The following is a 23,561-nucleotide window of genomic DNA, read 5'->3' as shown; positions in this document are numbered from 1 at the left end:
CTTTTCTTTATTCTGGGTTCATCAGAATTGTAATACAGCAGGTGATTAGCATACATGGGATTGCAGTAAGAATGTCTTTGTTTAAATGTCCAAAGGGAAAATGTAATGTCTAATGATACACGCAGTTTTAGCACATTGACCTTTGTGGAGTAAACTGCATCTAGGGCCCTTTCTCAAAAATGTTTACCCAAATGCTAACAGATAATTTATTAACAGCATATAAGGGGAACTATGTTGCTACAGAGCACCAGGCTCACTGTACTGTATTAATATCTGCTCTAGTAATTTGTACATTGAGAGGTTTTCTGCAGTGATATTTATATACTGTGCAGTAGATTTGTTTGCACCTACTTTTGTTTTGGTTGTTCAGTGCAGTAATATTACTTTCCTAGAGTTTCAGTGACCAGTCTGGTTAGCAGACCACTTTTGATGTTGGCACCTGTTTGTGTTGTTGCAGGAGCAGGTGTGATGCTGAGAGATAGTCAAGGTCTCACTGCATTTGATTACATTCGTAGTTATGATGAATGGATCGAGAGTGGATTGTTCTCAGAGGAAATAACAACATTATTAAAAGGTGAAGAAATATCTCAAACTCAATTTTGGTTTTATATCTGCTTTGTAATTTTAACACAAGGTGATTTTTTGTTACTTTGAAGAAAAAAAAAGAAAACATTTCTTATATCTTTTGGATAATTGTACAACAATCAGGCCTCTTTTGCTATGTCTTAACAGATACGTTTGGGGGGGGGGGGCAGGTAGGAATTATATGTCTTTTTTCAGTATCGCTAGAATTTGCATACAAGGTTTTCCAAGTGTTTAAGTGTATGCGCCAAATTACACCATTCTGTCTTTTCAATGCAAAATACTCTGATGCACATTAATATAATCTATTACCACATGAATACTGTATGTGTGTACCGTGTAATATGTGAAAATTCATATCGAGTTGATCGACACTTGTATTTTTCAAGTACAGTCAGCACTCACATATCCGACCTTATACAACTGTGACTTCAGTGATGGTTAAACGAGTGTGACACATATCTGGTTATTTCATTTTGGCCCGTTCCAACCCTTGTCCGTTTTTTCAGGGCAAAGATACGATGTCAAAAATACATAGCTGAAAGGACTTTGTTTTAAAATAAGTAGGCTTCCATTTAGATGTACTGTAGTTGGTTTTGTTGGTACAGTACTATATTTTCAACAGAAGTATTTTAATTCAGAACGATGATTCTGAAAATATCACTTGCCAAAAGAGACGACACGTTAACTGTAATACAGTACATACTTTTAAACCCGGTACTTATTGTAGCAGTATGTAAAATTCCACATTAAATACCCAAATTAAATCAAAAGGTTACCCATGTACAGAATTGCATAAAATGTAAAACAGTATCCAAAATCAGTATTCAAAATTGCAGAATATAGTGCTCGATAAGGCCCTAATGTCACAGTTCACTTGCAAATGCACAAAAGCAACTATTAAAAATACATCACAGTATCTAAAACTGTTTAATGATTAACTGTTTTAGATTACTGTAGCTTGTCTTGTTTGCTTTGTTTTTGCTGCATTTTTGTCATGTGAAATTGGAGGAAGCGCTGTGTAACTGCACAATAAAGACAGACTGATTTGGTATGTGAGGAAAAAAAGCGGGCTGTGACAGATAAACAAATAAATTGTAACATTGAAGAGATGGGCTTTGTATCAGAAAACTGGTGACGGAGTCGGAAATCGCGTGTGACAGGTATGCTGACTGAATGCTAAGAACGGTTATGTAAAAAATGAAATTGAAATCATGAACACACATTTCTTGCTTCACTTTATTGTTTATACTGTAACTAGACAAACCAGTTTGCATGACATACAATATACAGTGCTCCCTTGTTTCACAATTCGATAATTCAGACAATGTCGACAGAAAATTGTCATGTACTATACCTTACTGCATAAGGGCCCTTCACTAACACACTAGTAAAATAAAGAGGAGACATTGTATATCAATTAGATATTATCAAAACTCCTTCTGCTTAAAAACCTTTAAAAAATATTGGGCCAAAATGTCTTACTGCTAAAATATAATATATATATTTTTTTTCTTTTTTCAATTTTCAAAGCGTATGACCTCAAGCAGACTCGTTCTCTCATTAGAGGCATCACCAGAAAGTTGAACGTGTTGGATGCAAGGAAGCAGCTCCTGAATAGCAGTGCTTGGTTCAATCTAGAGTCCTCCCATGTAGCTGCCTGCTGGGTCAAATCACAACCGAGGATCTTACTTTCAAAGTCAGTTATGCTGCAAGAGAGACCTGACATGAACTTGACATCAGACTGTAACAGGCAGCACAGGACGGGGAACATTATGTTCCCAAAAATTATCTAGAAAAAGATATCAATATCCACTTCAGGACAGCAACTAGTCACCATAGGTGACCAAACTGTGTGAACCAGATTGTGTGTCTGGTCTAAAGTCAAGAACACCAGGTACAGCTCACAACTGACCCACAACACTGCTGAGACACTGCCTTGATCACCAGAATTGGCAGCTCTGTTATGGGGCACCTGTTTTGTCCACCAATGAATCAAGATTTCATCTGTCCACTAATGACCAACGTGTTTGAGTATGGTGCCTGAAGAATGATTTGTTCAATTCAACATTGTTGAATAAGACTGTTTTGTAAGGGACTCACTTGTGGTGTGGGGAGGAATCTGTATTGGAGGTTGCACAGATCTTATTGTGCTTCCAAGGGATGGATCTACAGCTCTACGTACATAAACAGACTTGGACCCTGTAAGAAGACCATTTGCTGGTGCAATTGGCCCAGAGTGTGTTCTGATGATAATGCCTGTTGTCACACTGACAGGATTGTCATGGATTATCTAGAGCAGAAGATTATAGTTTATGAATTGACCAGCAAGAAGTCCAGACCTTAATCCCATAAAAGACCTTTGGGACCTCCTTTGACGTCGCGTTCATCAGCGTTGTAATCCTCCACAAGACATCAGAGAGCTTGGTGTTGCACTGACTGAAGAACAGCACAGGTCCCCCGTGACGTCATCTGCAGCCTGACTACAGCATTCTCCTTTGATGTAGGGATTGCATCAACACCAGAGAAGCCCATACCCAATACTGAGACATTCATATCACCGTTTTCAAGCGGTATGAAAAATTGATCTTCACACCCCATGCCATTAGTTATTTTGATTTACACAGGTCTCATGTTTGCAAATGTGTCACTGGTGTGACACACATAATAAAATCAATCCATCTGTTAATGTCATTGTGTAAAAAATGCTCAATTGAAAATGCTTGCACTTGATTCTTGTTGTTTATTGTGTTTTGAAAAAAAAATAAGGGTGAAATGTTGCTTCTTTTAATTTTATTGTGTGTTCATATATTAAAATGGCATGAGTTCATTTAAACATTGATAACCTCCTAAATGAAATCCTGGTTGTAGAATAATGAAGGAACATGAATGTAAATACTGTTTTTAAAAAGATGCTTGTGTCACCCTTGTGTGGAGTTCTGTTGGCACATAAAGCCTTGCATTCAGCCATGGTCCCTGTGAAAAATCTCACCATTAGTTATGCATATGAAATACACTAAATGAGTATAAACCAAAGTAATTAACCCCACCTCTCTAAGGAACATCTTATTTATTTGAAAATGATTATGCTGCAATAGGATGTATGAAATAACAAATATAGTCCTGTATTAATGATGATGAAGGTTAGTGCAATAACTGGTCCATGATTTCAATTTTAACTTTTGAGTGCTGCTTTGAGTGAAAGTCAATTAACATATTTAAAACTAACAGCATGTACTAATTGCAATTTAAAATACTGTGCGTCACCAAAAAATGAGTGATACTGATAATTCTGCCATTTATGTTGTAACACACTTTTAAAGATACTGATTCTTTATTTTCATCACAAATAAATCATATTTTTCAATAGTATTTGTATGTCTTATTGTGTAATGTGGGAGGCAGAGAAAACATTTTGTGGGTAATAAAGGATGACCACGGACACCATGGAGTAAGCACACATTAGTTTTAAAAAAAATGAGTCAATAGCAAACCGAGTTTAAAAGGAACTGTATTTTACACAGAGGGCAAAATCATGTGTAATGGATTACCTGGGAGGGCTATTAGAGCAACAGCAAAAGAGGGAAATGAGTATGTTTCCTTTGAAAGAGAGAGCGTGAGCAGATAGATGAAGAAGCAATTTTACTTTTGTGGGACAAGCTTGTTAGGCTAAACAGCCTTTTTTGTATCCTTAAATTCTTCTGCATTAATGCCCATGTGATCGCCTGGATCAATCAACAAAGCTTTGCTTGATATTCCCTTAACAAGAGTACAGAAGAAGCAGGGCTTTACACAACAGAGGACCCTAATCCTTAAGGGATTGTTGAGTGTCAGAAAGAAATCTTTGCGTAACTCTTAATACCCAGTTAACAAAATGCTTGCTGGGAAGATGTGCTTTGTTTTCAAGTAGAACAATTAGCATCACAAAAATGTATTACAAAGGCAAGTTTGCTGTACAGGTACTGTGTACAACCACACAACACACATGGCATTATCCGGTTTTGAAAAACATCATTGCTTATGTACAGTATCAAAGTATCACTTTGTCTCCATGTCAAATATATGTCCAACTTTTCTGTGTAAGACATTTTGTATATTTGGATACATGAGAGAACATTAATAAAATCTATTATTAATATTTTTATATATAATTTCATTACATAATTAAAAAAAAAAACCTTAACATTTGATAGATGTTTATAAATTTAAAGACTGAGCGATAGATATAAAGTAAAACTGATAGCTGTTTGATCAATTACAAAGGCTAAAATTTAAGGGATGGGGATTGGCTGGCCATTTAGCATGCTGTACATGTGTGCTGTTTCTGTTTACATATTCACGGTGTGTGCTAAAACATGAACACAAAACCTTGCAGCGGAGAGATAAGCACCACGAGGAAGAGCTGAAGGATCCTGCCGTTGTGACATCTGCCTTCCAAAGATAGTGAACAGAAAAAGAACTCCAGGAGTTCATAAAGAGGTACGCTTATCATAAAACCATTCAGCAGGCAGGCCGTTGACAACAGAAACGTACCCACTTTTACAGCACCCACAAAACAAATACACTAAGCACTGTATTAAAATACTGGCATATTTCCTAGGGGTGGGCTGCATTTAAAATAAAGCCTTTTGTTATGCAAATAGTAAATAATGTCATTTTAAAAAAATCTAAGTGAAACACTGCAAAAGGCAGGGTTTTGAATCCAGCTCAGGTATGTTTTGGTGGTGTCAACCCAGCCCTCAGTTGACATTCATAAACAGTATGTACACACAACAGGCAACATTAACTAGGGCACCTTGCTTATCTGGCTTAAGTAAACTGGCTTGAGTTGGTACCCTCCTTTAACTTGTCATCTTTAAAACAATTATCTTTACATACCTTTGCAGTACCTACTGTTACAAAGCAAGTTAACCACTTTGATGCTGTAAGTAATGAACCATTAGTAACATGTTTTATTAGGTATGCAAACTAGGTCAAAGCAAAACAATTGGGTTTATAGTTAGGATGCTTAGAGTTAGGAACTGGGACATGTTGCAATAGAATTAGGGTAAGGGTTAGCGTTGCATAATAAAGCACCTATTGTCGGAATAGGTCTCTGTACAGGCACTGCTTTGTTAAGTATAAGCTCCCAAATAAAGCGTCTGTTAGCGGGCTTTGTATTAAACTATATGAGAAGAAAAACATGCAATACAACAACAAAATAACTATGTGTTCATCTGGCACAAATCTACTCCATTGTGACATCCAATACTGACAAAAAAATGTGTTTCGAAAAACAAGCCAGTAATAGCCGGAACAAGAAATAGCCACGCCCTGAACTTGATGTAGCTCAAGGTGTACAGCACCTCGACTGAAAAGCCGTATTTCTTGCAAGTCTAGAGGTTCTCTTTGTAGATCGAAATTAAGGCCACTTAATTAACCTACAGCTGATCACACTCCCACTACCTCGTGTTTAGTTCAATGACTTCCCCTGGGGTAATATTGTAAAGAGTATTTTAGGTGTCAGTTTTGAACTGAGATTTTCTTTTCAACATTTCACAGTTGGATTTGTTTACTGAGTCGCTGGGCAGTACGGTGTAATTTTTCACCAACGAAGAATTAAAAGCAATGCAACAGTAAAAATACCACCTATTAAATCGAAACACGTTTAAGAGAGCAGGCGTGATTACTTCAGAATGTATTTAGAGACTGGTGAAAACCATTCCTTTAACCAGGGGGAGAAAATAAAAGGTAGGCAGGTGATATTGCTGCACTAGAAGACTGGCTCTACCTCCGCTACGCTCCCCTGCCTCCCGAGCCCGCTCCTTCTCCACCCTTGCTCCGCAGTGGTGGAACGACCTTCCTACAGATGTCAGGACTGCCCAGTCCCTGACCACATTCCGGCGCCTCCTTAAGACTCACCTCTTCAGACAGCACCTGTAGAACTCCTCTGTTTGTATCCTGGGATACTATCACCCTTCATGTAAATGTGCTTTATTTTGCTCTTATCTGCCCCTATTTTACTGCATTTAATCCTGTACCTCAGAATATTGTAATCTGCCAAGTGTTTAATCTGTAGTATTTTGTACTTAATCATATCCTGATGTAACTATCACTACTTAATCATATCCTGATGTAACTTTCACTATTATCTGCTGTATTATTGAATTGTGGTTTGTCACACTTGAGAATTATTGTATTTCTTGTTCTTATTGTATGACTTATATTGTAACACTTGAATGTATTTGTATTTGCTTGCGATTGTAAGTCGCCCTGGATAAGGGCGTCTGCTAAGAAATAAATAATAATAATAATAATAATACTAGGAACGTTATGAATGAACGGTGTTCAGGCACACTCCATACGAGACCAGAAGTGTAATAGAGCTAACCCACTTTGTGCAAAATACATATTTAGTAAAACTAATATGAGACATGCACCAGTATAAAACAATGTCAGGCATAAACAAAATGCATAAGGTCTGAAAATACTAAAAACACAGGCTAATCAAGAACTCACAGTGCCCACGATTCTCACCTTTGATTGCATTGTTATTTATATACACAGAACAGAATCTTCATACAATATCGCATGCAATAATTCAAACGGGACCCACTGCTCGACCTTTCTTGAGGGAAAAGACAGACTTTCTTCTATGAAAATCCGTTCTTCAGCTTCTGGAAATTGTACAACTGCTACTTTAAGATCCATCTCCCCTTCTTCAGCGCAAACAATGGTCTTTACCGAGCTCGGCTTCCCAACGCAATATTTGTAACATGCCATTTTTTTTTTTTTTTTTTTTTTTTTTTTTTTATAGCAATGGACAATTTTTGAGAAATAATGTTACTAATAAGCTAGGCAATTTATTTTTTAAATGACAGCTGTGAGCTTGGCAGTGGTGTTTACCTCTGAATTAGAAGCTGTTACACCGTTGCATTTTTACAGTGAGGCTATCTATGTTGCAGGATTGGATGCAAATGGTTCCGAAGTGGGCAGCTGTGTGATTCCACATTAGCTCGCGGAGACTGCGGTTGTCATTGATCAGTTGAGGGAGCGGACGCCGAAGAGTAGACTGTAAGTATTTGTGGATTTCCTCTTTTTCTAAAGTGAAAACCCACTACTGTGTCTTTGTTTCATAATCACCGCTTTCCAGGTATTGTACGCTACCTGTAAGGTGATGGGGAAGGAACGCCAGGCACATTGATTACAAACTTCTTTACACAGATGTGCAAGGTGCTAGCGCGAGGCAAGGCTTGTTCTGTTTTTGTATGGACGTTTGTTTAACAAATAACGGACATTCCAATTGTCATAAGTAATGCCTGTGCACAATAAATGCCACATATTTAGATCGGTGTTACAGATCAAGAGTTAAGGGGAGGGAGGGAGGCATGATGTAATGCACTGAGACAATAGCCAAGTCTTTTTTATTTCTTCTAGATAATATTAGTTCAGAGCTACCACTACCTCTACAATTAGATGTGAAATATAAAAACATAATTATATGTAGAATACAGCACTGTATGTAAGACGATAAATAATAACAAGAACGAGTATTGCTTCTGTTTTTGGTTGTTAGTAACTGACTACACTCCCATACGATGTGTGTGCATGAATGGATACAGTCCATCTTACAAAAGCACACATAAAACTCACACTCAAGCATTTTGCTGTAGTACTATCTACTGCATATACATACATGGATTTATTTATTCATCGTTATTATACAGAGGCACTGCCACACATTTCCTAATTATATAACCTTCCTGTGTTTTATATTGTAAACCTTATTTAAGTGCTACAATTTTCAACGAGATTCTGTGTTGTAAGAATCTGGTGTAGGGTGACATAAAGGTGTAACTGTGGGGGGGTGGATAACATAATTAAGGTAAGTGTACAGCAAAGGCTTATTACCCTAACTTGTGTGTATAAGGGTTAAATGTTGTTGCCTGAAATGACAAAGTGTAACGGTATTAAAAAATATTAACCATTTACAACTTCTGAAACACACACACTCATATATATAATCTCATTTTATATATATATATATATATATATATATATATATATATATATATATATATATATAAAATGAGATGTATAATCTCATTTTATTTTAATCCAATATAAACTCTGAAAATGAATTGACTTTGTATTCTTCTAAACTGTAATAAATAAATATATGTATTGTAATATGATGTATCAGAAAATACAAAAAGAAAATAAATGTAGGCACAACGTTTATACAACAAGTAAGCTTGAGAGGGGTTTTCAACATGCAGTTCCCCCACAACTAACCATCCTTAGAGAATGGATCGCAGACCAGAGAGATCAACATTGAGTCGATGTTCTTTAGACAATTATTTTCCTCCAAGAAAAACACTGAACAGTGAAAGAAGAAAATCCTGCTTTTCACATCACAGTAGTGTACTGGTAAAATGTTTTTAATGCAGTTGAGATTTTCTTTTTTTATTGATTTCCTCAAAATGTGTGTAGTTATATATCATTCTAATTTATATTTCATGTAGGTGCAACAGTGGGAATTTACATACTGTACACTGTTAAGTATGGTTACTTCATTGCTGCCTCTACACTGTATTGAATTAACTTACAATATGTAAAAAAAAAAAAAAAAAAAAGAGATTCATTAGGTTTGCTGTAAACATTTTCCTGAAGTTTACCAAAATGAATACAGTAATCCATGGCATATCCGTCCTAACTGTTTATCCACTGTGAACAATCTCTTCAGCAACGTTAATTTGTTATTGAACACAGAAGATTGGTTCCCAGAGATTGTAGATCCTACCAACGTTTTTGTACACTGTGTTGTATGTGCTCTGTGCGCTGCCATTGCTGGTAGTGTCACGTGAGCTGTTCAGTGTGTTGATATGTAAATAAATCCTGTTCGCCTGCGGGGCGTATCAACGTCAACCTCCGTCTCGATCGCCTGCCTGTCACTCAGCAGCGAATGCACGCACCCACACGGCAGACGGCTACCCTGTCCCAAGCATTAATACCCTGTATCTTTCTAAACAAGGGATTTACGGGATCTCCCTAATAAAAGATGAATCTCAAAACAATAATTGTGTGACTATAGTAATTGTTACAGTTGTGTATAATGGTATTTAAAACAGTATTGATTTATCCGACTTTGTACATATCTGCCCTTACTATGGTCCCACTGCAGTCGGATACGTGACGGATTACTGTACTGTAAAATGGATCAGGAACATATCATTAATTAGTACAGTAATTATTATTTAATATAAAACAAATATAACTACACATTTTAACATTGAAAATGGATACATCACCTTTATAATAACAACTTTGTCACCCTGGATAAGAAATTAATAATAATAATAATGCTGAATAAGGTTAAGAAAACTCTGCTTTCCACCACTCCAGTACTGAACTAAGGATTTATCACCCATACACCCTTATCTGTCTGATTTTCTTTTAGAAGTAGTCTTGCTGCTTCATGTGAGTGGGTGTTTCATGTGTACAACCATTTAATGACTGTTATAAAACAGGGCATCTACAACAAGGGGAATTTCTTACAATTGGTTTGTATTACAGTCTTTTGGGTAATGTTCCATAATCCCTGCAACAGCTGTTATAAATGCTTAGTAAACAGGGAAGTAGATGACAATAACAAAACAAACATCTTAGTTGATCTTAGTTAATCTTAATGTGTCTCTGAGAATTAAGAAAGCAACCGGCAAGATCCAAAGCAACTCTCTGTAAAGCAGATATAACAACTGCATTAGGTGTTACCATGATTATAGCAGGTATTAAAGAATAAGTAGCGGGGTTCCGAAAAATATAGCGTTAAGCCCGCCGCACACAGCCCGACTCAAGCCGTCCCGACTCATCTCAACTGGCCGTACACGGTTTGGATGAGTCGTAGCAGTGTGCCTGCCTTTAAAACCAAGATTATCCAGATTTCAGTCGGGATGTCTTCAGATTTGAAGATTGAACATGTTGAATATTTTTCAGTTGCAGTTTCATTCAGATGTGATCAGTCTGTCTGTGTGCGGCGGTTGCCGACCAAGACTGACTGAGACTGATTGGTCATAAGGGTGTCAACCAATGATGAAGCAGGTTTAAGTGACGTGGCTTGTCATGTGACTTGTCATACAAGATGGCGGAATATTGACAGCTTTAGTTCCACAGGTAAAAATACATTAGTCTTGAATTGCTGTGCACATTTGAAGAGTTTTTTTAGACGTTTACTAATCAAAGGTAAATGATCAATTTACCTTTTTATTATCAAGCTACTGGCAGCCTATATTTTCTTACTATGCTAAAACAGAAGTAACCGGTGCGTCGATCTCCAGGTCACAAATCACAAGCCCCTAGATCCACACGCTGAGAAATAAATGTCAAAGTCAAATAAAAATCAAGAGGTTGGATTTTATTTACCACAGGCTAAAGTGTAGTAGACAAACTAAACAAAAAATCAAACACTGCCTGAAACGTTTGCTCTGTGTAAATGGTCAATAGCTAAATTAATAGGCTAAGCGCTTCTTTTTGGTTGCCGTCGTCTGATCAGCATACAATGCCATGCATAATGTGAGGGTCGCTATGTTAGGCTAAGTTAATAAAAAAACATGTACAGGGCAGTATTAATTAAATCTGCATACATAGTAATCACCAGTATCTAGTCGTGGTCAGTAATTCAGTCTTAGCAGTGTGTGACACCCAGTTGGGAAAAACTCAATTGTGACGTCAAACCAAAACTGAGCACAACTGATCGCAGAATCTGTGCATACTCAGATGAGATGAGTCGGGACGGCTTGAGTCAGGCTGTGTGCGGCGGGCTTTACATGTCCCCACGTGTTGCTACAACTGTTTAAATAACGCACCTGTCATTTTTCTTTTTGTTGTTAACATCCTGACAACCTTTTACACATCTGTCTTTAAAGTCAGTTTCAAAGCTCTTTTTAAAATGGCTGCTCTAGTGCACTGATAGTGTAAGGTGTATTGCCCACATTTTATAATTGCTCTTCCTGCAGTGATTAAGATGACAGATCTCAAACCCCAGTGCACTAGAGCAGCTATTTTGAAAAGAGCTTTGAAACAGACTTTACAGTTAGAAGTGTACAAAGTATAACAAACCCTGTGACTTACTGTTTAAGAACTAACAAAAAAAAAAAACTTTCTTTGCACTGAATTACATTCTTTTGTCAAATAGTATAAGATTTGGATTTTTGCTGTTGGGACACAAGTTAGACGGCTCTGAATACAATTCAAGTTTTCAAAGCAGGATTTGGGAATCACTATTATTATGAGGAACATCTTTAATGGCAAGCATAGGAGAAGTTCAATAAAATCTCTTTGCAACAGGTTGGGTATCCTTACAATTTCCCTGTTTTAAAGTGTTGATGGCAACGGGTTTTGGCGGCGCCATTATTGAGCTTTTCATGCCCATTAGGCTCATGGCCATTAAGAACTTGGCTGCTTAACTACAATTAAGGAAAGATTATGTTAAGGTAGACGTTGAGTGTTTTACAACCGGGCTTCAGTCCAGATCAGCCTGAATTTGTAATTGAAGGTTATTTTATGTTAAGACCACAATTAAATTGTCTGGTTGTTGTATCATAAAACCACATTAGTTAATCATTTTTCAGCATACAAATTTTACTATGCTGTGCTTTTTTTTCATAAAATTCATTTTGTGTCTGCCAAGATGTCCTTATTTTACCTTCATACACAGAGTAGTAAAATGGGGTATAAAGTAAAAAATACACTGTATAGCCCCAGAGTGTTTGCTGTGTGCAGACTTCACCGCTGACATGAGCTATGTGCTGGATGACAAACCCATTCTTTTAATGCAGCATATTCAGTTTAGTTTTGAATTTTACTCACAATTTTTATTGCAACTGGTTTTCACTGTCGGTGATGGTCTGAATGCAGCAAGTAGTCTGTTTCATTAACTGACTTGATGTTCAAGCTTGGCTACGTGAAAAAGGGCAGGGGGATATTCTGCATTGGTACAGAGGGTGACTGAAACTTGCTGGTCTTTCTCCTTCATGTCTTTACCTGCATGTTTGGTATTATAATGTGTGAAGTCAGACTGTCCCCGACTCCAGAAGCTTTATCTTAACTTACCTAATTTATGAAGTTGAAGATAGAAATTGAACAGATTTGGGTATACTCAGGCTCGCTCTTTCATGGTTTCTGTTTGGATTTTAACTCCAGCTGTCGTGGGTGTAAAGAGTTCTCGATAGCTCAAAATCTAGAGGAATATGAACAAAGCATGACTGAAGACCTGGACAGGGCTCGTTCTCATTAGGAGTCCTCATCGTCACAGGTTGATTCATAGTGACTTGATACATTTGGCAGCTTTTGAGCAGAAAAAAAAGGCTGAAACTCATTTACAGTGTAATAATTTTTATTTTAATAAGGCACGTCTCAGATAAAGGAGTTTTTAAATAACCTTCAGCACTTTGAATGTATTAAGCCAACAGGTGGCCTTCCGTCAAGCTAAAAGTTACTGTCTTATTGTTTCTCATGAAATTGCTTGTGAAAGTGCTAGTAAATAAGAATTATAGTGTGACATGACTTTTCCTAAGCATTTTGCCAGTACACTAGTGAGCCTTGCTTTCTCATAGAGCACTGCTCTCAAACAACCAGAATCCGATTGTTGTAGTTCAGAATTGCTTTGTTGATATTCAGTGAGGGATTTGTGACTCACAGCGAGAAGAACCTTTCTTTTCCCCTGTTGGAAATACCCTCTTAGACTTCTTTACATCTGCTTAATAAGTCACTGTACATTACATCACTGTGTACTTTTCAACAAAACCTATTTTCATAGTATGTTATATGTAGTGAATAATTGCATGTACTCTGTCTGCAAACATTATTATGTGCTTTTTTTTTAGATTTGAGAATTTCCTTCTTTTTTTGTGCTGAAAATAATCATAGATCAGTATTCCAAAACACACCTCAATGGCAGCAGCAATCTGAATATCAATGCTAAGTGTACTCAGGGGGAATGTTTGGAGTGTGATAACTATAGCCACATGTGTAGAGTACAAATCCAAGGAGATTATGAGGAGGCTGTATAATACACTGCACTTAGAGTACTGTGTCCACTTCTGATCACCACAGTTCCAAAGGGACATTGTCTAAGCCCCTGCTTAGACAGTGAAAGAGGTGGAATCAGAATGTGAATAATGTGAAATTAAGGCGAAGATTCGGGTGTACAGGTACTGATACTGAAGCTTCATTTAAAGATGAAACACAAAATTGAGCTTTATATCATTTTGAAAGACAGCCCTTTTAATTGTGATTTTGTTTTCCAGTGAGAAATGATGTGTGAAGTGATGCCGACTATTAACGAAGACACCCCCATGAGTCAGAGGGGCTCTCACAGCAGTGGCTCAGAGTCGGACAGCCACTTTGAGCAGCTGATGGTGAACATGCTGGATGAGCGTGACCGGCTGCTGGACACCCTGCGAGAGACACAGGAGAGCCTGGGCCTGTCTCAACAGAACCTCGAGGACGTGCTCTACGACCGGGACTCCCTGCAGCGCCAGCTCAACTCCGCCCTGCCACAGGTGCGTGTGTGTAAACGTATTACATGACAAGTCTAAAGACGGTACACATAAGGAAACCCCAGATAACTCAAGTTGAAAACAGTGACAGAGAATTTTACTCAAAATGATTGTTAGTGTTACTACATTTTCCACAATTTAGTGTTTTTATAGTTGTGGAATATTAATCCATGTTACTGTTTAAAACAAAGCAGTATAATTAATAATTAATCTTTGAAAGCAACAACATTTAAAATGATTATACCTTCAAAAGGCCAAATTAATCAACAATGTGTTTTTTTTTCAAAAAAGTAGGTATGTAATCATTTTTTATTATGCTTACGTGACTATGAATGCACTTTGACAATCTGAGTTTAACACCAGTATGAATCTGTAAGAGCTTGGGCAATGAGATTCTTAAAACATAATACTAATAAAGGGCTGGAAGGTCTTGAGCCAGAGTTACTCAGTCTTCTGCAATGGCAAACCATAATCTGTGTTGTCAAGTCTGTCAGACAGTTGGTAGGCGGCAAATTAAATTGATTTGCACAAGGAAGGAAGTCAAATTGATTTAAATAATTATAGGCCAATCTCATTGCAAAAAAAAGGGAGACAGAATGGTACATCAATACATTCTAGATGTACTAGACATATCATATCTTTAGTATCTACCAGTCTGGTTCCTCCCTTCTCATTCAACAGGGGTGCTATTAATATAGCTATTGATGAAGACTTGTATGTAGTTTAGATTCACTGAACAAAGGCATGACCGAGCTGAAACATCACTAGAACTTCATAAAGCAGCTGGTTATGTACAGCACAGCTCCACGGCTGTATGCTGGTGTGATGGATTCCTGTCAAATAGAGAGCCATGCGTTTTAACAGTAATCTACATACTGTGGTGTACAGATTGCTTTTAACATACTGTTGACAAATGTCTTGAGAGACCAACTTGAAAAGTTTCAGTTCAGTATTATTCCTAAACTGACAATTTGGAGTCTTCTTCAGTAATGTATCAGTGTTGAAATGAAATGTAAGTGAAGATTGGCTTGTTAAAGAACTGAACAGACGACAGTTTGCTGTGCAGTAACTGTGAGCGTGAGCACTGTGTGGATGGTCGGCTGCCAATTTGACAGTTTCAGTACACCGTCAGAATTGAGATATCGTGTCTTAATTGGGATTATCTGGGTGACATGTTTCATACATACATTAATTAATGGATTCATTTAGCAAGATTGATTTTCTTTCCTAAGATTGCTCAATAGAACACAAAGAACAGTTTTTTTTTTGTTTAAGCTACAGGTTGGGATTCAATTAGAATAACCAGATGCACAAGAGAAAAAGCAGATAGCTGTGTATGTCAACTTATATTTGAAGAAAGATTTATTTGAATTTGATTGTGATGCCCAAAACAAAGCTGGAATTGAAATAATGAAGAATTCTGAATTTAGTTTGTAGTTTGACATCCTTTTTTCTTTCCTTAATCTTTCATAAGCTTAACCATTTTTAACATAAGCTGCATGGTTTTGATGTTCTTGTACATAGGTTCTTGGCCGTTAATCAGTTAAACATGTTTTGAGCTAAATTCACGTAACTACTTGCCCTTTGCATTTCAAATTCAAAAAGCCATGTGAGGCTATGACCTGACAGTGTTGGCTTCACCTTGTAACTGACTGTGTCTGGAAGCCTCATTGGTCTTGAAGGTGGATAGAGGTGGTGGATTAGTGTAAGCCAGCAGGCACTGCCTCCACTCTTCTCTTTTGTGTACCCCAACAACCGATTGAATGTGAGCGTACAGCAGTCAAGCTTGATAGAATTTCCCAAATGTATAATGTTATTGTTTATCAGTCTACAGTTTGTTAATTTTGCCTTTTTTTTTTTTTAGTTCAAAACTGTACTAGTGAAAATAGTTGGAACAGATGCTATGACTGGTAATGGGTAAAATATCTAAAATTAGAAGTTTCTTTTTGTAGATAAGTGTTCATGTTGAACCAGTTTCCTCTTGAGTTAGCTCTAGATAATTGAGCTTGTTATTCATTAAGTGCCCTCACCTGGGCTTGGGGCACTTCACTGCTGCCATGTTCGGATATCTAGATACACTACTGGATACGACTGCCAAAGTAATGATATAATTGCAAACACTGTGAACATAGTATTATTGTTATCATTCCTTATTTTATGATTTTTTTTTTTTTTTAATATAAATGTATTTTATTGTTATAGTTGTAAAAACACCATGTATACAGTTTTTAACTAGGCCATTGGAAATCCCTAACTAGTGTAAGAATGAAAATGACTGGGAGCATTAAATGAAGTCTGGTGTACCTACATACTGACATTTCCCAAAGGTCTTACTGTTTTCTGAGCTGGAACAAATATATACATATATCTTGCATTTCTACAGGCATTGGCCCTCCCTATCTGTGCCCAATTTCTATCCAGCTGGTGCCAGCTGTGGTCAGTTTTTGACCCTATGCACACTGCCTTTTAAAATGTCCTTCTGAAACAAATACAAGGACAGCACTTTTTTCTCTTTATATAATTCTCCATTGGAATCATTGCAGAAAGACAGAGAGTTAGAACCACAACAAAAGAACCTGCTGTGCGCACAAGTTAACTTCAAATTGATGCAGATGTTAGACAGAAAATATTTATAGTGGCATACAGGCAGTCAAAACATTTGGGCCTTCAGCACAAGTTTAGTGTGCTCAACCCACTATTCCAAGGGAAACTGGCAGCCCCTTCTGTTCCCTCTGTACCAAAGCATATGTTCACAGCAGTGTCCAAACAGTTTGCACGGCTTGGTCATTTAGTGAGTTAACAGGAGCAAACCGCTCCTTCGAGCTGCAGATGTCAATTTCTACCACTGCCTGGTCCTTGGATGACACATATTTGGCAGCGGAAAATGACAGCAAAGTTGAGCAACTAGAAAAAAGAAATATAAAACACCTCATGCAAGCATAATTAACAGTTGCTTTGAGCACATCACGTTTTGTCATGATACTCATTCCCTGTCAAATCTACTAATCTCACAATAGGATAAGTATAACTCAAAACCACAGACAATACAGTAATGTTACAGTTGCCTTTCATTTAATTTGAGCTTTTTGTAAATGCCCTGAAAATTGTAGTTGTTGGACAATTTTTCTATCTTGCCTCTTCTCTTTAAACCTTTAAATGTCCTGAATATTGTCCTTTTTTTTTACATGCTTTCGAACAACTAGGAAAGGAATTGAGGTGTCTTAACTATAGTGGAATTTCCAAAAGAAAATGTTCCTGTGGATAGTCAACCCTGTGACCAAATATGTAACACATTATTAATATTAAATGCACCTAGTCATATATTTATTTAAGATCTGCTCCAATGTCACTAAAAGGTCACTAAAGTATTCTGCAAACGTGTGAGGTGTGGTATAAAACTGTTTGAAGCAGAGTAACAGCAGAAGCTGCTTTAATTGCAGGCTTTCAATAAGATGATGTCTGATATGAAAATTAACTGAGCATTTTAAAATGATTAAGAAATAGCAGAAACATCATACAGAAAGGATGGGAATTAAACATTCTATATTCTATTCACCTGAACTCGTTTTATTTTCCTTGGTGTTTATGCAGAGGGACTACATCGTTCTATTTTTTCTAGTACCATTTAGAGTTGTTAATGGAAAGCTGTGTAGTCAGCCACAAAAGAGCCACAGTATGAAATCCTTGCTTTTGAGCTGCACAGTGCAGTTTGAATTGTGGGATGCCCTTTTTTTCTCTTCTCTCGCAAATCACATGCAGACTAATCAGAGTTTATCAATCAGAAGGCAGTTTAATAAAATACATTTAAACATCAGTAAGCTTAATTGGGTACAGCTTCTTTTAAGCTTTGATTGAAGATTCCATTTTCCAGATGTTTTTCAGATTCCTAAGTGACTAAGATGTAGTTAGATGTAACAGATTTTTAAATGTTTTAAATTGGAATTAAGTGATAAAAAAGAGGTTTAGAGAAAGAATGATAGAAAATATTGTATTTCCACTATTCATCCCCATATAAGCCTAGGTAAGCTATATTACTTCTACACTCTATTTGTTCAGAGACATATTTATCTAGTGTCAATAAGGTAAAGCATACAGTTCTAGAATTTGTAACCATGTTATATCATCTCAATAGATGCAATTAATAACAGAAGAACATTTAGCAATAGTTATTACACAGTCTGTTGGGTTCATCTGGGTTTTATTTAGTAAAACATATAGTAAACATGCAGCTTTTTATCAAAGGATTCATCAGCATACCATTATTGTGCTGCTTTATTTACCCTGAACAAACCCAATCAGGAATCTAAGCATACCACAGCATTTACTGGCAATGGCAACACAATGGACTTGGAATACATATTGCACAATTGCCCTCATATGACAGAGGACTTTAATGGTACCATGGTAATGCATTAGCTTACTTTAATGGGGTGTGTATTGGTTCATGATATTATGATACCATTGAACCATACCATTGCTGTCCTTGAGTTACCATTGCTCCTTTTAAAGAACCATTGTATTGCTACTGTAGGGGAAGGAGAGGAAAATCTGAGCATCATCAGCATAGAAATGGTATGAGAAACCATAGGATGCGATGAGGGGGCCCAGGGAGCAGGTGTAGAGAGAGAACAGGAGAGGACTCAAGAGTGACCCTTGGGGGACTCCAGTTAAGAGAGGGTGAGGTGTGGAGGTTGCTCCACACCAGGTTACCTGGTAAGTGCGGTTGGAGAGGTAGGAGGAGAACCAGGCCAGAGCAGTGCCAGAGATCCCCAGGTCAGCGAGAGATGATAGTAGAATAGAGTGATCAACAGTGTCAAAGGTAGCAGAGAGGTCGAGGAGAATTAGGACAGAGGAGAGAGAGGCAGCTCGGGCACACTTTAGTGAGTTGGTGACAGACAGGAGGGCGGTTTCAGTGGAGTGAGCAGAGCGGAAGCCAGATTGGAGAGGGTCAAGCAGAGAGTGGTTGGACAGGAAAGCAGAGAGCTGGCGGTGTACAGTCCGCTCAAGGGTTTTGGAGAGGAAGGGTAGGAGGGAGACAGGACGATAGCTCTGGAGGGAGGTGGGGTCGAGGGTAGGTTTTTTGAGGAGGGGAGTGATAGAGGCTTTTTTGAAGGCAGAGGGAAAGATACCAGAAAGTAGAGAGGTGTTGAGGAGGGAGGAGATGAAGGGGAGTAGAGCAGGAGCAGCAGCTTGAAAGAGGTGAGTGGGGAGGGGGTCCAAGGCACACGTGGTGGGTTTGTGACCCTGGAGCAGGGAGGAGAGGTCAGAGTCTGAGAGGGGCAAGAAGGTGGAGAAGGAGGGCGAGTAAGTAGGGGATGTAGTGGGTGTAGGGGTTGGAGCAGGAGGGGGTGCGGGGGAGGGAGAGGTGTTAAAGAGTTTGCGGATATCTCAGATTTTAGAAGAGAAGAAGGAGGCAAAGTCATCAGGGGAGATAGAGGAGGGAGGAGGAGGGGGGAGGGTTTAGGAGGGAGGAGAAGGTAGAGAATAGTTTACGTGGGTTGTTAGTGGAGGCTTGGATTACAGATTGGAAATAAGCACATTTAGCAGAGGAGAGAGTAGAGGAGAAGGAGGAGAGGAGAGTGCGGTAAAGGTCTAGGGCAGCAGGGAGTTTGGTTCTCTTCCATTTCTTTTCAGCAGATCGCAGTGTGATTCTTGCTGAGCGGAGCGCAGAGGAGAGCCAGGGATGGGGAGGGGAGGGGCGAGCAGGTCGGGAGGTGAGGGGACAGAGGGAGTCGAGGGAGGAGGTGAGTGAGGAGAAGAGGGTGGAGGTAGCAGAGTCTACGGAGGGTTGTGAAAAGGAGTCGATAGGAGGGAGGTGAGAGAGAGCAGTGGAGGCAAGGACAGAGGGGGAGAGAGAGCGGAGGTTACGGCGAGAGGTGATAGTGGGGGTAGGAGGAGCAGGGAGAGGGGGGAGAGACAGAGAAAAAGAGATGAAATAGTGATCAGAGAGGTCCAGGGGGGTGACAGAGAGGGTGGAGGGGCAGCAGGCCCTGGAGAAGGTGAGGTCCAGTTGACGGTCAGCTTTGTGGGTAGGAGGGGACGGAGAGAGACAGAAGTCGAAGGAGTGAAGGACAGGGAGGAATCCAGCAGAGTGGCTGGGGTTGGAGAGATGGATGTTGAAGTCACCCAACAGGACAGACGGGGTAGAAAGAGATGGGAGGGAGGAGAATAGATAGTCGAGTTCATCCAGAAAGTGAGTGAGAGGCCCAGGGGGGCAGTACAGAACAATGAGCAGGAGTTGACAGGGAGAGGTTAGTTGGACTGCATGAAATTCAAAGGTATTGACAGAGAGTGAGGTGAGATCGGAGGGGACAGAAAAGAGTAAGGAGGGAGAGAGGAGAAGACCCGTCCCACCTCCCCGTCCAGTGGGACACGGGGTATGGGACAGGACATAGAGAGAGGACAGGGCAGCAGGAGTAACAGTGTTATCAGGGGACAGCCAGGTTTCAGTGAGAGCAAGGAAATCGAGCGAGAGGTGGGAGGCAAAGACAGATATGAAATCAGCTTTGTTAGCAGAAGAGTGACAGTTCCAGAGTGCCTTGGCAAGAAGACATCCACTGTAAAGATGTGTTAGTCATGTTTACGGTTCAAATGGGATCAAAGATTTAATTCTGTGCTGTTCACATTAGTACGCACCAGTAATAGAGCAGTGTGAATTTTGGGTGGTGCAACAGAAATTAAATATTGTCATCGAGTTGGTTACAATGGTATAATGTGGAATGATTTGGTTGGCCCTTTTGAGCATTATAACTTTATGCCACCGGTTGGCACAAGTGGCACTTACATTACACCCCTGGAGAAGCACTTTTGGTGTCACAAAAACTCCCATTTCTAGTTACGTATTCAGATTTTACTTATAATATTGTTGTTCGCTATAAAAACCATATATGTATGTATGTATGTATGTATGTATGTATGTTACGATTAAAAAATAATAATAATACTGTTGTCACCCTGTACATTTTAAGCAACAACTAAGTCTTATGTTATAATTATCATAGCTGGTGCAACCTGTGAAAAGTTAGTAATGTGTAAAATCAACGTTAGTAAAGACTTGCACTTTAACTAAGCTATGTAAAAACTTAGGCACAGCTGGTGCAACTCAGCCCTGATACTGTAGCATCTCCACCTTAATGGAAACTGATAAGATACCAGCTGCCCAAATCATGCGTAATATTGATTTCAGTGTTTGTCTGATATTTCTGAATATGTCATGAAAATACTTTTACACAACCATTTTTTTTTTCACAGAACTGTGGGTGCACATGCTGTTTTTACAGAATGCCTGTTTTCTGTTTTGGTAAAGCTTAGTGTTAATGATTATAAAATATACATCAAACAGACTTTATTAGCATGCAGTTATGTAAGGTGAAGCAACCATCCCATTATAGGTCGTATAACATGATTGTATTTAGCGTTTGGCAAACACAGGAATAATTTGTGTGTGTGTGTGTTGTGCTTTATTATCCACTATAATACTTTACATGCTGCAAAGTGGTGTTTGGTGTTTTGTATGATGTGTTTTATTTTGATCATTAGTTTACCACTGGTGTGCAAACTTGTCATGCTGGGGTGTAATTATTTCACACATTATTCTGTATACTGGGAGATTGCAGGGTTTCATTACTATGCATTTTTAATAATGCATGTTTATGTAGATTTTATTTTTATGCAACAGTTTCTGTTCAGATAGTTTTTAACTCTTGTGATGAACGGAAGAAGAAAGTGCAGAAGACTGAAATCAATATGCATTATAGGCCTGATTTTAAAGAAGAAAAAAAAAATATATATATATATATATATATATATATATATATATATATATATAGTGGGGGCTTTCTATTAGAAGCTGCTTAGGTCAGGTGTGTTGGATGGTAAAATAAGAGGTTTATGCATCAGGATATGTATGTATTTGTACGTTGACCAGTGGCTTAAATAAAGTGCCCACTTTCTGCCTACACACACAAGCACACACCAGTCAGTCCTGGTGCTCTCCCTAAGTAAATCAAATATATTTTGTGATGTTGATTATTGTGCACTGTGGTTGAGATTCTGAGACTACCAATAAGCTGAATGTTCCCTTTAGACAGCAACTGCAAAGGCTTGGTCCTAATCAGCAAAGATCCCATCTCTACCTGACTGACAGATGTGAAATTCTTTAAGAGCCAGTGAATCCTAAAGCTAGACAGTTTATCAGAACTATATTCCAATTACATGCAATGGAAGCACAATGTTGTTCATGCTGACGCAGTGACTGTCATCCAGTGAAGGGCTGTAACTGGAACGTATTCAATTCATTAAATTGACAGAACTTCAGGACCAGATTAAAAAGTGAGACAGCAGGGTTGTTTTGGATGTGCAAGTGTTTTTGGGGTATTGTGGTTTCTTTCCTTTTACTTTTACCTGTGGGTCTTCACTGTTAAGATAAGTAACTGGCAAATCGTAGGGTACAACCCTTACCTAAATACACACTTTCTGGCAAACTGTTGTGGCAATTTTCCCGCAATTTTGCTGTAAATTTGTGGTGATTGTTTGCGGAAAACTTGCTGCAAGTTCCCTTTTTCATATGCAAATGAGATGTTCTGGCAAACTGTTGCAGCAGTCTACTGGCAAACAGTTTTGGTGTACTAGCAAACTTCTGGTGAACTATTGTGAGTACTGTAAATACTATGCTTGGCTTTTTGTATAGGCCTAAGCATTACAAAAAACATGCATTTTTAAATATCTGTTTTCTAAAAATACAGATAAAAAAAGAATGTATACATATCAGTTTTGGATTAAAGTTTGATAATTTAGCTCTCATTTTACACAGTGGAACACAACACGTTAACAATATATTTGATCTTTGTTATATTCTTATTAGGTGTTTTAATCCTAGAGATTCACAGAAAACATCAAACTTATTTTGTTGTAGGATAGCAGTTATCAGATAAATGTTGTTCCATATTCGAGTAGTACTCCAAAAAAAAAAAAAGTTTGCGTATTATTTCAAGCTATGTCTTGATCCACATTGCTCATCTTTACCAGTCTAAGACGTTATTTGAATGTAATATATAATGTAAGACACCTCTTATGCCAGTGAATTGCTTTCTATTAGAGTAGCCATTAATTGTTTCAATGGCAGGTACTTTGTTCTCACACCCCTTCGCTAACTTAAAATAATCACACTCAAAACTAGCTTTAAACTAGTTTTGAAATTTTATTCAATGTAATGCCCTCTACCCTGACAAGCTTCACAGTCCCTGCTGATGAAAAGCATTCCCATAGCATGATGCTGCCACCACCATGCTTCACAGTAGGGATGTTGTTACCTGGGTGATGTGCTGTGTTGGGTTTGCGCCAGACATAACACTTTGCATTTAGGCCAAATAGTTCCATTTTTGTTTCATCGGACCACAGAATCTTTTGCCACATCTTTTCAGAGTCTCCCACATGCCTTTT

At 38.3% G+C, this 23,561-nt stretch overlaps 2 protein-coding genes across 8 annotated transcripts in view; both read left to right on the top strand.

Annotated features, from left to right (window-relative positions):
• Positions 1-3,951, top strand: part of LOC117419622 (uncharacterized) — a 45,681-nt gene extending 41,730 nt beyond the window's left edge. Inside the window, exons 26-27 of the mRNA XM_034926416.2 lie at positions 458-574; positions 2,116-3,951. Coding sequence (XP_034782307.2) covers positions 458-574; positions 2,116-2,378 — 380 coding nt within the window. The 3' untranslated portion in view covers positions 2,379-3,951. The remainder of the gene's footprint in view (positions 1-457; positions 575-2,115) is intronic.
• A 3,434-nt stretch (positions 3,952-7,385) lies between these two features.
• Positions 7,386-23,561, top strand: part of LOC117419849 (liprin-alpha-2) — a 172,754-nt gene continuing 156,578 nt past the window's right edge. For 4 of the 7 annotated variants that reach the window (XR_009307230.1, XR_009307229.1, XR_009307228.1 and 1 more), the window contains exons 1-2: positions 7,387-7,635; positions 13,869-14,123. Coding sequence is in view for 4 of the 7 variants with exons in the window: in XM_058985659.1 (XP_058841642.1) it covers positions 13,875-14,123 (249 nt within the window). In the remaining 3 variants the exon portion in view is untranslated. Of the gene's footprint in view, positions 7,636-13,868; positions 14,124-23,561 lie in introns of all 7 variants that reach the window. The other 3 variants (XM_058985661.1, XM_058985660.1, XM_058985662.1) reach the window with 2 other exon arrangements.

The sequence above is a fragment of the Acipenser ruthenus genome, chromosome 14 (genome assembly GCF_902713425.1).
Source record: "Acipenser ruthenus chromosome 14, fAciRut3.2 maternal haplotype, whole genome shotgun sequence".
Lineage (NCBI taxonomy): Eukaryota > Metazoa > Chordata > Actinopteri > Acipenseriformes > Acipenseridae > Acipenser > Acipenser ruthenus.
Note: the sequence above shows the minus strand (reverse complement) of the source record. Positions and strands in the feature narration are given on the sequence as shown.